The 16,482-nt window shown below is 34.9% G+C and overlaps 1 protein-coding gene across 1 annotated transcript in view; it reads right to left on the reverse strand.

Annotated features, from left to right (window-relative positions):
- Positions 1-335: 335 nt before the first annotated feature.
- The window catches only part of LOC144971821 (fidgetin-like protein 1), a 32,071-nt gene continuing 15,924 nt past the window's right edge, over positions 336-16,482 (reverse strand). Inside the window, exons 9-20 of the mRNA XM_078912897.1 lie at positions 13,909-13,983; positions 12,370-12,464; positions 10,865-10,918; positions 10,743-10,797; positions 9,280-9,303; positions 8,380-8,480; positions 7,982-8,061; positions 7,513-7,583; positions 6,594-6,755; positions 6,129-6,348; positions 3,863-3,963; positions 336-2,130 (exon numbers count right to left, since the gene is read on the reverse strand). Coding sequence (XP_078769023.1) covers positions 2,008-2,130; positions 3,863-3,963; positions 6,129-6,348; positions 6,594-6,755; positions 7,513-7,583; positions 7,982-8,061; positions 8,380-8,480; positions 9,280-9,303; positions 10,743-10,797; positions 10,865-10,918; positions 12,370-12,464; positions 13,909-13,983 — 1,161 coding nt within the window. The 3' untranslated portion in view covers positions 336-2,007. The remainder of the gene's footprint in view (positions 2,131-3,862; positions 3,964-6,128; positions 6,349-6,593; positions 6,756-7,512; positions 7,584-7,981; positions 8,062-8,379; positions 8,481-9,279; positions 9,304-10,742; positions 10,798-10,864; positions 10,919-12,369; positions 12,465-13,908; positions 13,984-16,482) is intronic.

The raw sequence follows: 16,482 nt of genomic DNA on the forward strand, positions 1-16,482 counted from the left end.
TTGCGGCTGCTTAATCACAGGAATGTAAGACATAATGTACTGTATTTAGTAGCAGACAACAGTTGCCGTTTTAAAGCACCACTGCAATGTGCTCATCTGTCCGTCAAGGTCGAGGTAAAATCAAATTATCTCATTCAAGAGCAAGAATAAAAAGCCACAAGGAAAGGACAAAATTAAATTATATAAGTGAATTTAAACTAACTAAAGGTAGGTTAATATTGTACCCTTCCTCGCCCCTTCCCTTTCAATCTAGGGAGAACAAGGATATCCTGCCTTGAGAATTCCATCCATTCAAATGAAACTATAAGACCAAATATACCAAACCAAAGTTGCAATTCATTTTAGAGATTTTATTCAATAAAAATGACCTTCAACTATTCTAAAACAAAATAACAATTGACACATAATTTTGTTGCAATTATGTGCCACATAGTGTCCTAAAAATATAAAGTATTGTCAATACTCAGAGAAAACAAACCATATTATCCTCTTGTTATACAGAATAGGAAAAAAATTGTCATGAACTGCAATACCAGATGTAAAAAAGAATTACGCTCAAAAAAGAAGTCCTCTTGAATGGTAACCTTCACATCTTTAGCTTTCAATAATACAGGATGAGGATAACAAATGGAAACAACAGGCATTAACGGATTAAACAGATACCATGGATGTTGACTGATGTACAGTTCGCCAGCTTATGTAAAAGTTGTTACCCAGCCCACAGAGAATTTCACTCAATGCTTATTATGTAACTACTATAATTATTGCCCCCCCCCCCCCCCACCCCACACCCCACCCCCAAAATATAATAATGTAACAGGTCTGTCAAATAACGATTGCATTCGAACCATGGTGAGCATGATTAAATTGTTTGGCATACATGTAAACATGTATGTCTGGAAAGGTTTGTCACTCATATTGAGTGTGATTATCTTTTTTTTTTTCTTCAACAGACGATATTTTGAATAATACATTTGGAAATTTCAAAGCTGGAAAAGAGAAATTTTATAAAAGGTATTAATAGGATCGAATTACTATATCAAGAAACATTTCTGAGAGAGCAATATCTCGGAAAGAAAGCAGTAGGTCCATAACTTCTTATTTCTATCAGCTTGGTTATCTGGTCACCAATGACTGACAGATCAGTATTGAAAAAATAAAATATGAGCTCATCACAAGACTAAAACTGTTTGGAGAGAACTGGCAAGTTTGGGTTGGACAAAAAAACGAAAAACAAACAGCAATCCCAAAAAAAACAAAAACTAAAGCATGATGTGTGGTAGAAACTTCAATAGAAGACAAGATTGTTCTTTACGCTTTAGTCAAAATCATCTCAACATGCGGCCCAAACACATTGCTGGAAAAAAAAAAAACATGTGGGAAGGAGCAACTTTGATGGGAACAACACTAAGATGGATATTTTCTGACAATTTGACCAGTGACGGTAAATAATTATTCTGGATCCCCTGCCTACAACACAAACATTTTATGATTTTGCAGGAAGACAATGCGAAGGAATGGTTTTCAGCAAAATTGTATTTCTGCTGCCATAACTAAGCTACAATCGAAACTATATCCCATTTAGAACATTTTGGGAAGCCTAAAGCACTTAAAAATCTCACACTGCAGATATGAAGGTTGAAACTGTGTTTTTCTGAGAGTCATCAATTCATAGGATAATTTATCAATAGCATAGATGTCCACATTGAAGCTTGTCTCCACATATGTAACTTGACAAAATATTGATAACATTCATTCACTTTTGGAAGACGCGCTAGAATTTCTTTTTAAACATTTTCTGTTGTTCATTGAATGAAAACAAGAATGATTCTCATCTAATTTGGCCAGCATTGTATCCCCGTTTACAGCCAACATGAAAACCAGAGCAGCAAGTCCAGGTAACAAAGTCTAAACCTGATTTCAAATCTTGCAGCCATAATACATAGTGCATATTTGCATCTATTAATTGTTCATCTTTTTCATTATGATGTAGAGCCTTGTAAGCCACTAATGTCCAAAACTCCCGTAAGTCTTGTTCCAATCTACATATAGTTCAAGATCTTTTGATGAGACGCTGGCACGAACCTGGAACAAGGCTTGCTCAAAATCTTCCAATATCATTGGACGAACCTTGATGAAGGAAAAATGACATAACATTAAAATAGTGAATATATTTTTTAAAACCGGTATATCACAGCTATATGAACAAATAGTATAGGTAAAAGAAATGAAGACACACTCAAGTGAGTACATTGACTTCAGTTGATGACACATCAATTAATAGCATACCAAACATAAAAGAATAATAAAATTACAATGGGTTAATGACAGTCTCTCTCTACTTATAAAAAAAATATTTATTTTTACAAACAAAGCTTAATTCATATATTTTTCTTTACTATTTTTCCAGCTTTTGATCATCATAACACTGAAAATAAAATGGTGAATAATATAGCATATCATAACAAGGCCTTTAAATACGCTGTGAAAAAAAAAAAAGAAAGGTAAAAAATTACCAAATATGATCATAATTATAATCGTTATTTACAGCATGATCAATCAAAAATATATAAAAATTGTTCAAATCAAATTCATATTTTAAGTTATGGAGCACCGTGTCGATTGCATTTTTTGAAATGATTTATACTTTTGGAGTCTTCGGTTATAAATTTCAATATAGAGACATGTACAATTAACATTCCTTATCAGCGTTTAATTCAAATTATATTGAAGGATATTGTCATTCCTTTTGAAAAAACAGCAAAACAAGACCCTTTCATTAAAAAAATAGTGGATAATGCAATAAAATAGATATGCAAATTCTCAAAGAAATATAAGCAATAAAAATTATAATAACAATAACAACAGCATAAAATAAGGCTGTCATCTGTTTAAAATGTTATCGTCAAAGGTCTGTCTTTTCCTTGAGCAACAGTAAAGCCCAACCGTGCACCAATAAAGCAGAGGTGGGGATTTTTTTACAAACCATTATAGTGAAACACTTTGATGTGTTAATGTAAATGAGTCTGAGAGTCCTTGCTGAGGAGTAGGAAATTGACATTCCTTAAGAAACTATTATATTTGCACATCATCACTGCACAAAAAAAAAACGTACTCAACATTGGGTAACTTCATTTGCAATACAGCTTCATTGTCTGATTCATATTGCAAAAAGATAAATGGAAGTCTACAGAAAATGAAGTATTCATGTAAGAACTGAGCTGAAATATTATGCCTTATATTCTGGTGGTCTGGCTCACGGGCTCAATCTGTAGAGCACTCACCTCACAAACAATGGAACCAGCATCGGTCCCAAGTTCAGTTGAGGATTTTTCTAACCTTTCTGTCAAAGCTACAATGGGTAACTGGGTCTGTTAAATCTGATGGAAAGTTCTTTGCAATTAGCGGCCTATCAAAATGGTAAAAAGCAATCATCGTAATCTGTTTAAGGCAACAGAAATCGGGATAAATTCAGACTCCATGGGGTCCTAATATTCCTTGAACTCTAGAAAACAATGATTGATGGCCATCTCACCAGAACAACTAGACATAAAACGAAATTCACACACTCAAATAAAAACCGACTCAAATACCTAAAACCCCAATCTGCAAACTCAAACATCTTCAAATATTCAGAACGCTCTTCCAGAATCATGTGTGAACACAACAGATTTAAACACCTTCAAACGAAGATATCAAAATTCTTCAGCTCAAACACCAACAATGGCTATCACATTCAATAACTCTCTCCGCCCTCGATTACAAATACTCAAAATTGAGTCAACTTCACGTAACAATCAAATTCAGATGAAATATCGATACTGGACATTCTAATCAGTCTTGAAGAGATGCATTTAGTCACCTGGTCTGAAGTAATGGTTTCCATTTGGTCCAAGGGGATACTTCGAATAGGACCCAGGGCTGCTTCACGGCACAGATTACTCATATCTGCACCAGAATAACCTGAAGGCAAAAAATAAGAAAAATAGTGCCAATCGCAGAGACGCCAACTTTAAATTTGGTTCACAGGAGTTTCAGACACCACTCGTAGGAATTTCAACGCCGAAAGAGGAATTTCCGCACATGAGAAAAAGTAGTAGTAGTAGTCGTGGTTGTAGCAGTAGTAGTATAGTTGTAGCAGTAGTAGTGGTAGTGATGACGATGTGGTTGTGGTGGTTGTAGTAGCTGCGGTAGTGATGATGACGTGGTGGTGGTGGTGGTTGTAGTAGTAGTAGTGGAGGTAGTGATGAAGATGAGGTGGTGGTGGTGCTTGTAGTAGTAGTGGTAGTGATGATTATGTGGTGGTGGTTGTAGTGGTGGTGGTAGTGATGATGATGTGGTGGTCATGATGGTTGTAGTACAAATGGTAGTGATGATGATGTGGTAGTGGGGGTTGTAGTAGTAGTAGTGATGATGATGATGTGGTGGTGGTTGTAGTAGTATTAGAGGTAGTGTGGATGATGTGGTGATGGTAGTTGTAGTAGTAGTGGTAATGATGATGATGTGGTGGTGGTGGTGGTTGTAGTAGTAGTGGTAGTGATGATGTGGTGGTTGTAGTAGTTGTGGTAGTGATGATGATGTGGTAGTGGTGGTTGTAGTAGTAGTGGTAGTTGCAGTGATGATGATGTGGTGGTGGTGGTTGCAGTAGTAGTGGTAGTGATGATGTGGTGGTGGTAGTAGTTGTAGTAATAATGGTAATGATGATGTAGTGGTGGTGGTGGTTGTAGTAGGCGTAGTAGTAGTGATGATGTGGTGGTGGTAGTTGTAGTAGTAGTGGTAATGACGATATGGTGGAGGTGGTTGTAGTAGTAGTGGTAGTGATGATGTGGTGGTGGTAGTTGTAGTAGTAGTGGTAATGTGAAGGTGATGTGTATGTGAGGTGTGTGTAGTTAGTGGTGGTGTGTAGATGAGATGTGGTGTTAGGTGGTAGTAGTAGTGTAGTAGTAGTGGTTAGTGATGATGTGGTGTGGTGGTTGTAGTAGTAGTGGTAATGATGTGTGGTGGTTGTAGTAGTAGTGGTGGTGGTGATGGTTGTAGTAGTAGTGGTAATGATGATGTGGTAGTGGTAGTTGTAGTGGTAGTTGCAGTGATGATGATGTGGTGGTGGTGGTGTAGTAGTAGTGGTAGTGGTAATGTGGTGTCGTGGATGTAGTAGTAGTGGTAGTGATGATGATATGGTGGTGGTGGTTGTAGAGGTAGTGGTGGTCGGTTGTAATGGTGATGGTAGTTATGGTAGTGGTAGTAATGATGATATGGTGGTGGTGGTTGTAATGGTGATGGTAGTTATGGTAGTGGTAGTGATGATGATGTGGTGGTGGTGGTTGTAATGGTGATGGTAGTTATGGTAGTGGTAGTAATTATGATGTGGTGGTGGTGGTTGTAATGGTGATGGTAGTTATAGTAGTGGTAGTAATGATGATGTGGTGGTGGTGGTTGCAGTAGTAGTTGTGATACTGATGATGATGTGGTGGTGGTGATTGTGGTAGTAGTGGTAGTGATGATGATGTGGTGGTGGTTGCAGTAGTAGTGGTAGTAATAATGGTTGTAATACTAGGGCAATGATGATGATGTGGTGGTTGGATGGAAAGGGGGGGTATCCTTGGAACAAATTGACCTCACCGGAATTTGACGGAAGTTGCCCGGAGCCCGGAATTTTTTGCTCCAGACCGGAGTTTTTTCAGGTGAAACCGGAGTTTTGGCATCACTGCAATCGCATTTAAGACTAAATGTTTGATGTCACACAGATATCTTACTGTAACTACCTGTAAGTAAGGTAAATGAAGTCAACCTATTTGGCGTGGACTCAAAATCTTATTTCTACCAATTTTCTGGGGGTTTTTTAAGCACAATTATACATAACTGCATGTTGATCATCTAATACTCTTATGGCTAAACAAATCTTTTAGTTGGAGAATTCTGGGCAGGAGCTAATCCACTGCTCAATTCTGACACCTTAATCATAGGACTTCTGGTTCTTTGTAGTGGATTACGATTGTTATCCATAACTTAGTGTTTTTTGTAAACGGTCAGGAATATTCTGTTACAAATAGAATTGATTCTCAGAACTGGATTGAATTTGTCTAGGGTATGAAATACCTAAGAGGACCCTGATCTAATCTTACTCTTACCATCGGTTTTGGAGCAAATGTAGTCTAGGTCAGAATCACTCAGATCACATCTCTGTTGTGACACAAGGTTGATAATGATTTGCCTCCTGGCTACCTTCTCAGGCAAAGGTATCAAAAGCCTCTTTACAAATCGCCGCCTGGCAGCTTCGTCTATCTCTTGTGGACGGTTGGTTGCACCAATCACAAGTAATCTCTCATCAGACGCTGTTGAGGCTCCATCCTGAAAGGAGTAATAAGCATCATAAACTATTCACAAAATATTTCAGCATGAACATAGAATTATTGAATAAATGCTTAAATTTTGAATTATTATTGATGTGAAATTATCATGACAATAATTTATGTCAATATGATAAATCATATATAATTTATTACTGTTTAAAAAATTTCAATAGCAACTAAATTAGCAGCTAAAATTGGTCCCAACAATGCAAGAATGGTAAAAGAAAAATAATAAACAATTACCAGTTGCACCAGAAATTCAGTTTTGATTCTTCTAGACGATTCATGCTCAGAGTCAGATCGTTGAGACAATAATGAATCCACTTCATCAATGAAGACAACTGCAGGCTGACTACATCTTGCCACAGCAAATAGAGCCCTTACCATCTTCTCACCTTCCCCTACCTGGAAAAGCACACGATTCAATATAAAGTTTTCTAGACAAGATGCAGATAAAAATGGAAATGATGAATGTGCATAAAATGGGAGTTTTGTATCCATTTTTGCAGAAAGGCAAACAACTATTGGATCCCACCAGTATTATGTTAGGGTGATATTGATGCTGGAAATCAAATTTATTGTCAAAAATAACAAACTTTGATTTAAGTTTCCGAGTTTTGTTGTGAAGTATATGGTTTCACAATAGGCATAAACCCAAAATTTCATATTTCTTGTTATCCATAATTTAAATTCACTTTTTGGCATCGCTTTAATTACCAGTTTGATATGTAGGGTCAAATATGTGATCCAGGATCTCAAAACCATATTATGCCGATGTGAAAAATTGAGTTTGTAGTAAAAAAAAATATGAAACTTGGGTTAAGTTAGTGTTTCACCAAAGACAATGGATAGAATTTCTTGAGTTAACGAAAATTATTATCTCACCAATTCTGGTTATTTTAACTTTATCATCACTGTTTGGCATCTGATTACCTCCAACAAAAATATTAAAGTCTGAGAGAGAAAAATAGACATTTTCTTAACCATAAGAGAATGTATACTTGAAAAAAAAAATATTTTTCTTTTAGTTGAGGGAAACTAATATCTACAAAGAAATACATCATAGAAAAAGCTTAACAATATTTTCTTAACATTTTCTTACACCTCTGTGGAAATCATCCTCATTTGTACCCGCAAAAACTCACACTTTTATACTTCTTACCCATTTGGATGTCAAACTTGAAGCTGATATACAGAAAAATGTTGATTTTGACTGGCTGGCAATACATTTACCTGTGAAATAATAATGGTAAGTAGTATGTATTTCAAAGATGTAACTACATCCAAAAAGTACTTGAAGAGTCACTTGTTATGGTATTCTAATAACATTTTTGTCATGACAAAGTTCCATGAGAGATTACCTTTTATTGTTTAGATTTAAAAAATATAAATTACTGGTAACAAAAGTACAAGAATTATTTTAACATATAATATAATTTCAACTTTGCTATTTTGATGAAAAAGATGATTCTTTTTGAAGTAAAGGATCATTCTCTTCTTTACTATACTTTTGCTGAATTAGAGGACTAAATAATTGACCTTTAACCAACTGTTTTTTATAGATTTTATGGGTATTAATGGCAGTCTGCTCCGTGGATTAGTTTGTGTCATTGTACATTGTAAGGAATTACCAATAAGAGTTTTCCCTGTTCCTGGGGGTCCAAACAATAGTAATCCTTTAGGAGGACCTCGTAAACCTGTAAAAATATCGCTGCAGTGAAATTGTAAAGAAAATTAGTAGGATCTAATTTTTTAAACTTTGAAAATATACCCCTTTGATTCCAAATTTAATTATTATTGGCTGCTGAAAAGGCCCAAAAGTAAAAGTAAAAATAAGAAAAGTATTAACTTATGTTAACTGGACTCAATTCTTAACCTGCCCGAATTAAGGAAAATATAAATGCAAAAAAAAACTAAAACCGAGACTTAATATTCATATTCAGAGCATGAAATGATTGTCTCTGACTAAAGTAACAATGATAATGATGTATGACAAAGAGGTAATTATTGTCTGCTTGAAATAACTTACGGTCTCAACATGGGCCACACAACAATTTCCTGAATGGTCTTTTTAGCAAAATCTAAGCCTGCAATGTCAGTCCAGGTGATTGGTGAACCTTGATCCATTATCTGATTCCAAGGGGGAAGAGACACGGTAAAACATAATTGAGAATGAACTTAAATTTTTTTTTTCTCATTTCATTCAGAACTCATAAAATAAAGATTTCATCTTCCCTATTTTGCAATCTTTTGACAATCCCATACTTTTGTCTATGTCTGTATTCTATTTCCTTTCCCTATTGGTATCTGTCATTTTGTATCAAACTGTTCTAAATTCCTTCTTTTTTTTTGCTTCATCTTCAAATCTTTTTGTATCAAAATCATGGTTTGCTCTCTAAACATTGTTGTTTCCTCAGTTTGTTACAATTGAGACCAAATTTACCATATACGTCCACGATTTAAGTCCATTCCTTCATTGGTTTTTTGTTTTTGTTTTTCTGTTACTAATGGCTTTGTTCCTTTTTATTGGCTCATGGTGAAAATAATTCTTACTCTTATCTGCTGGTAACACCCTAGCATATCTGACAACCCAAACCAGAGAATTTTCATGAAACCAACCCCGAAAATTCTTGAAATTTCTTAATACTTCATGAGATTTACAATAACAATTGCTATGAAATATTTTTTTAAAGTATAAAATAGTGAGATAAAGCATATGAACGCTGGAAGAATAGGAGTAGACCCTGCTACAGCCATATTAGATAAGAAAACAATTATATACCTCTCCATCATGCCATTTGCCCTTCAATCTTTAACTGCAAATGAAGTGCCTATTTAATATTGCAAAACTTCCAAAATATGGCAAACTTGGTCCTACAATAACTTTTAAAACATTATTTTTTATTATCAAATTTCTATCTGTTCTTACATCATTTCTGATGAGCTCAATCATCTTTGATCATGCCTTTCATCTTATCATGTCTTCCACTTAGTTGGTTAGGTTCTGCTGTTATAGCATGGTAACTGATCTTCCTCTTCAAGTGGTTCATTAGATTTAACTATAGTATAAGTGATGCTATTTCTGATAATGATATCTTTTCAAGGCGTTCATAAAAATAAACAATGTAACTAAGTATCCATAATTTCATAATTTTAGATAAATTTTTTAAGAATACTTTCAAATAGACAGATCCTAATTATTCCAATTCATTATAATTTTGTGATAAATTTCTATTAATAATAATTCCCTCTCCCAAGTAACGAATTTTGATTTCCAATCATAAGACACTACGATAAGTCGGTAATTATAAAAGTTTAAACAATGTTTGATATTCAAATTAATAAACATGCGTTAAGCGGGATTGGATTAATATTGTAATATTTGACTCTATTGTATGTATTGGAAAGAACTCAACTTAAAAAGTGATTTGTAGTTTGTTGTTAGGTTGGGTTTTTTTGTTGTTTTTTTTTTTTTTTTTTTTTTGGGGGGGGGGGGGGGTTGGGGTTTTTTAAGGGCTTTAAACTTAAGGTCATATCAGCGCCAGTAAAAAATGAAGAAAATGGGATAGTCAAATAAATCTGGAATTAAAATTAAAGTACCCAAAGGAAAAGTAAGATAAAAGGGGATTGGTTCAAATTGGGAACAGATGTAGATTCCAAGAGGACTTTACCAATGTACTTAGTTTTAGATCACCTAAAAGTCTTCCAGATGCAAGCACAGGATCCCATTAAGAGGAATACACTCACCATTGTATATATTCAAAACAAAAATAATCTATCAGTACGTAACAGAAAAACGAACTGTGAGAAAAAAATGCAATCTCCCTTAAACCATAACTATACATTGAACTGTTTCCCTCCAAGCCAAGGACTCTGACCGTAGCCATTGTTAACTTATAGCCTGACACTAGAACCCTCTAAGACTTATAGTTTGACGTCATTTTTTAGGATTGTGTAGCATCTGGTGAGTTGTCGTTAGTAGAAATCAAGGAAACAAGCTATTTAATTGGTTGTACTATTGAATACAATTCATGATTTGTTTTCTTTTGTGGCCAAAGACTTGTCTTTTGACGTCATTTTTTGGTCAGTGTCAGGCTATAAGTTTACGATGGCTACACTCTGACTCTGGGGAAAATCAAGCAATCCCATTCCTAGGCAAAGACGGAAAGCAACTTTGAAAATGGATAAAGAGGGGTAGAAGACACAGCAAGTGACCGTCTGCCCACCATGGAAGGTCAGAAGACCACACCCAGAAGTGATTTGTAGAATATGGACACCTAGCCCCAAAGAATAATCATTTTGGAGGTCATTTTGGAGGCATGATAATCTTGCTCATTACCAAAAATATTTGTTTTTCTCCATCTTGAGACCACTACTAATGAATGAATCTACCTTGATAGAGTATTCTCCTAATTTTTTGGTTTCGTTTAGTGTAGCATTATGAATTCTAAATTGTGAAAAGTGCATATCACAAAGTGTTTAAAGAATAATGAAAAAAAATAAATGGTTCATACTCATCTGAATCTTGCCCAAGCACTGGTGGCACAAACTTGTTTGCTAGCCCTCGCCTTAAAAAAAGAAAATCACAACCATGATAAAGAAAATGACAATAATGGCAATAATGATTTTCAATTGGGGAAGAAAAATTGATCCGTTCCAATTAATAATGTGTCCCTTATTTCTGGTGTAAGTGCTCAGTCTTGAGAAAAAGCGGGAAGCATTCAATTGAAACAGGCATACAGATAAATCCATCATTTTGGGTTTACTTTTCTGAAAGCTTTTATATTAATCTTCAACTTTGAAACCGATATTAAGACCATTCTTAAGTCAATCTTACTGTTTGCATTAAAATGGAGAGATTCTTCAAAATTGATGAATAAATATTTGCCTTATGTCTATCCATGTACACTGTAAAATGCTTTTCATGCTAATTTTTTAAAATCCATTTTTCCTATATGTCGCAGTGTGACAAGACTGACCCGTGTTTTTTTTTTCATGTATTTCTAAAACAAAACAAAAATGTGAGTAGGAGATATCAATTTTCATGTCAACCAATTCAGTAATGAGAAAATTTTAAAAGAGGCATTCCTCAAGAGAGGTATCTACTCTTATCTACACATTAGCAGCTTTATAAATCTGCTGTACAAACAAAAGTGACAGTCCCTGATCACTACTCCATGCACTCTCATGTGTATCAAGGATTGTATTGTTACTTTAATAGGTAAACCATAAATACAGCATTGAAGATAAATCAACCATCTAAAGATAATTGTTCGGATAATTGTCTATCATCTCTCCCTTTTTTGAGTCAAGTAGGTGTCAAAAAAAAAAAAAAAAGAAAAGAAGAAAAAAGGGTGATATAATATACAATAAGATATCAAGAGGATCTTGTTCAAAGAATGAGAGATTAGATAAGACAAATTAGATTGAATCAGAAAAGTGGGGAATCATGAAATCACTGCACTGTTATCTTTTTTTTACTATTACCATTACTAGTATTAATAGTAGTAGCAGTGCGGCTATGTGGTCTTGTAGTATGACACTCGCTTTCGGATCGGAAGGTCCTGGGTTCGAGTCTCACTCTGCACATAGTTGAGTCCTTGGAAAAGGCTCTTTACTCACATTCTCTCACTATACTCAGGTATAAAATGAATACCTGGCCGTTACAGCGTTGTCTCTGTCCGAAAAAATTATAATATCGCCTAACAGGCGTCATGTCCCGTCCTACTTGTTAAGTGTTGCTGTTGGCCAGGAACCCCTTGTAAAGTGCTTTGAGCACGTTTAGTGGATATTGCGCTATATAAAAGCTCAATTTTTTTTTTTTTAATTTTTTAGTAGTAGTATAGGAGCAGTAGGAGTACTAGTCGTTATAACAGTAGTAGTCATATTTTTTGAGGTAGTAGTTGCAGTAGCAGCAGTAGTGGTAGTGGCACAGTCATCATCATTAATTGTTTTGTTATTATGATTGTCATTATTTTCTCTATCATTTGTTCAACCATTTTCATAGCTCATTTGATACCTTGTCCCAAGAGACTTTTTCACAGAACCATAGTTTGACCCTGTTACTTGATGTCTATCATTGCCACTTCCATGTTTCTTCTGTTGATTTATAATCTGAAAAATATTTAAAAGTCAGTTTTATGTAATAATCTCTTTGATATGTTTGTATCAAATAATAAAGATAATATGAAAATAAAAAGATTTAATAAACTGTTAACTAAAAAAAATATATAAAAGAAAGAGCCCACAAATTGCCTATAGTCTAAAAATAAGATTTGGCACAATACTTATAATATTGTATATATTAATATATCACCAAACATTGCCTACATTCCTCGAATATGTTTTTTTTTTTGTTTTTTTTTTAGTATTTTACGACTTCTGCGACACAATTAGATCATTTCAGCACCAGTAAAAAGGGGAAAAAATGGGTTCGTGAACAACTTCTAGAAATACAAGTAAAGGTAACCAAGAAAAAGACAAAGAAGACAGGTTCAAATAGGGAACATATGTAGATTCCAAGAGCACACTATCAGTGTACTTAATTTGAGGTCACCTAAAAGTCTCTGAGAGGAACACATGCAAATGATTACAAAATACATCCAAAACAGAAAACATGACTAACACTACATAAAAAAGAGATGATTTAAAAGGAAAAAATATCACCTCCCAAAACTAATATTAAACATTTGACTGTTTCCCTCTCAGCTAAAGACTCCAGCAAGGGCCAGGAAAAAAACAAATCAATCCCATTTCAAAAAAAAAGACTTGGAAGACAGATATAAGGGGATAGAAGACACAGCAAGTGACCTCATGCCCACCATGGGAGGTCAAAGGATCATATCCAGACAGTCCTCGTATAGATTAAATGTTCATTACCAATGATTCAATGCATGAATTATTTAAAATTCCATTCATTGTCTTTCCTGAGAGATATCTGGATTTTTTGTTTTCTCTGAGTTGCGTCAGTCACAATACTTTAGCATCATTAAAAACAAAGTTTTGTCACCTAAGAATAAAAACAATGGTTTCAAACAAAGAATCAAATTCTCAATCATTTCCTCATAAAGTGAAGTCTCTGTCATCAAAACTTTGTTTTTGAAATAAGTATAACTGCCCTGATTGCTGCAACAGTTACATGTGAAATTGCTCTCATACTTTGGGAATATTAATATTTGTAATGCTATATTTAATTTATTGTATTAAGGGGTCATCGTGGCAGGGATGAGCTATCTTATTTAAGATTTTAAAAGTACAAAGTGCCATGTTCCTCATGTCTTATTTCAAGAAAAAATGACATTCGCTATTCTGATGAGTTATATGAGTCGTATAAGTTTTCATGGCCACTGTTTAAAATCTCCTGGGAAATTCTTGAATTTTTTTTTCTCTCTTTTTTACTTGTTACCAACAAAAGTGTTATGACAGAAGGCAAAAATCAAAATTAGAAAGGATAAAAGTATGGTAAACAATTGACTGATCACAAACACTAAAAGGTGCCTAAGTGTCACAACAATAACAAACCTTTACATTCTTTGGAATTTTCATAATTTTGACTTACAAATTGTTCTCTCGCTGTCCTAAAAGGGGTCTGTCTGATAGATTCGTCACCTTCATCTTCACTCCTAGCTGTTTCCTTTGGAAACATGAATGAGGTTATATAACTAGGAATATCTTTTTTATTTTCAAATCCAATTTCTAAATTACCAATTAATTATAATTTTTAAAATGATAAAAATGCATTCTCTTATTGTAATATATTTCATAATAATTTTAACTCATCATCTCATTAGAAAATAACTGTGATGTAAAGTTCTATAAGTATGAAATAAACTTCTATATAACAGCAAATTCAATCTTTTCCTTTTTCTTTTCTTTTTTTTTTTCAAGAATGGGTCAATCGAACTTTTAGTATAGTTTCCAGCGTATTAGGCGTTTTGTGCCTTTGCTGATCTTGGCATTCAGTTCATCGAGATAAAAGTCAATAAAAAGCCCTAACAGATCTTTTGACCTGTATCTATAATATATAAACTTTTTGATAAATTGAAGGCCCTAACCCTAACAGATCTTTTGACCTGTATATACGTCTAACCCTTTGATGGGATCTTAATGGGCGGTTCAACTATGCTAAACATGTAATCTGCTAAGTCGCTATCTAAGCTATTTTTGAAGGCGTTGACACTTGGAGCATTGGTCACCGTTTCAGGGAGACTGTTCCAGCGGTCGATCACACGTTGATTAAAGTAGTGTTGCCTAAGCGATGTGTTACACCTTGGTTTATGCAGCTTGTAATTATGACCTCTGGTTCCATTGTTTGCAAACACGAAAAGTTTACTCTCGACTTGATACAAACTGTGTGTAAACTTGTATGTTTCAATCATATCACCTCGTACTCGTCTGTATGTCATGCTTGGAATTTCAATACGTTTCAGTCTATCCTCATATTGCTTATCTTTCAACCCAGGAATTACTTTTGTTGCTCTGCGAAGCACGCCTTCAATAAGTTTCTTATCTTTCTCAAATTGTGGTGACCATACTGAGTTGCTGAACTCGAGATGGGGTCTGACTAATGCAGTAAATAGTATTTTCATAGTTGCTGCATCTAAATAGGTAAAAGATCTTCTGATGAGTCCAAGGATTCTGTTTGCCTTATTAACTTGTGTTTCTATATGCTTTGAGAATTTTAATTTAGTATCAACATGTACTCCCAAATCTTTCTCAAGTTTTGACTTATTCAGAGCTGTTCTGTCGCTACAGTGATGCTGTCTCATATCGTAGTGAAAGATTTTGTTTTTCGTTCCAAGATGTAGCACTGTGCATTTTCCAGCGTTGAACTTCAGTTGCCAATCGTCTGCCCAGTTGACTAGATTGTCAATATCTAACTGAAGACTGTCTCTATTTTCTAGATTGTTTACCTTTCTGTATACTTTAGTATCATCGGCATACATTGAACATGAGCTAGACAAAATACTTGGTAAATCATTAATGAAGATTACGAAAAGAGTTGGACCTAAGACGCTGCCTTGTGGCACTCCACTAAGAACTTCTGTCCAATTTGACACTGTGCCTTGCACGCTAACTCTCTGTTTCCTGCCTACTAGAAAATGCTTAATCCAGCTTAGAGTATTTCCTTGAACACCATGAGCTTCCAGTTTGTTTAAGAGTCTTTGATGGGGAACAGAATCAAAAGCTTTAGCAAAATCTAAGTAGATTGCGTCAACCGAAGATCCTTGGTCGAGAAACTCTGTCCAATCATTTAAAGTCTTTAGGAGGTTAGTTGAACATGACCTGCCAGAAACAAAGCCATGTTGGCATTCAGACAGTAACTTGTTGTTCTTTAGGTGAGTTATGACATAGTCTCTAATAATGCTCTCCATTATTTTGCAAACCACTGAGGTGAGGCTAACTGGTCGATAATTGCCCGGATTACTCTTGTCTCCTTTCTTGAATAACGGTGTAACTTGTGCTTCTTTCCAATCGGGTGAAAGAGTTCCTGAGTCAAGTGATTTTTGGAACAGTAATGCTAATGGTTCGGAGAGTTCTTCTGACAACTGACATAATACGCGGGGGTGGAACATGTCAGGTCCTGGGGACTTGTTCATATTGAGTTTGTCTAGTTTCTTCTTTACAGTGTCTTTGTCGAATTCTATATCTGATAGTATGTTGTTTACACTTTTTCTTTCACATGTAGGTATATTAGTAAGATCCTCGTTGGTGAATACACTGCTAAAGAACTTGTTAAGAATATTGGCTTTGTCAATGTTAGATGAGGCTGTCTTATGATCATCAAACAAATCCGCAATACCGTCTTTAGTCTTCGTTTTTGTTCTAGCATATGCAAAAAACTTTTTCGGGTTCACTTTAGCCATACGAGAAATAGATCTCTCATAGTCCTTTACAGCAATTCTGCATGAGCTTTTGGCTTGATTTCTGGCCCTCGTGTAATTAATATAGTCTGCACCCTCTCTAGTTTCTAAGTACTTTTTGTAAGCTTGCTTCTTTTTCTTGAGTTTTGCCAAGACTGTAGGATTGATCCACCGAGGTGAAGTTCTGTCTGAACTACTTTTAACTTTTGGTACGCTGATGTCCACTGCAGACATAACTTCAGATTTGATAATAGTCCATGCATCGAGTA

Source organism: Berghia stephanieae, chromosome 4 (genome assembly GCF_034508935.2).
Source record: "Berghia stephanieae isolate SIO BIC M18660-M18661 chromosome 4, UCSD_Bste_1.3, whole genome shotgun sequence".
NCBI classification, from domain to species: Eukaryota; Metazoa; Mollusca; class Gastropoda; order Nudibranchia; family Aeolidiidae; genus Berghia; species Berghia stephanieae.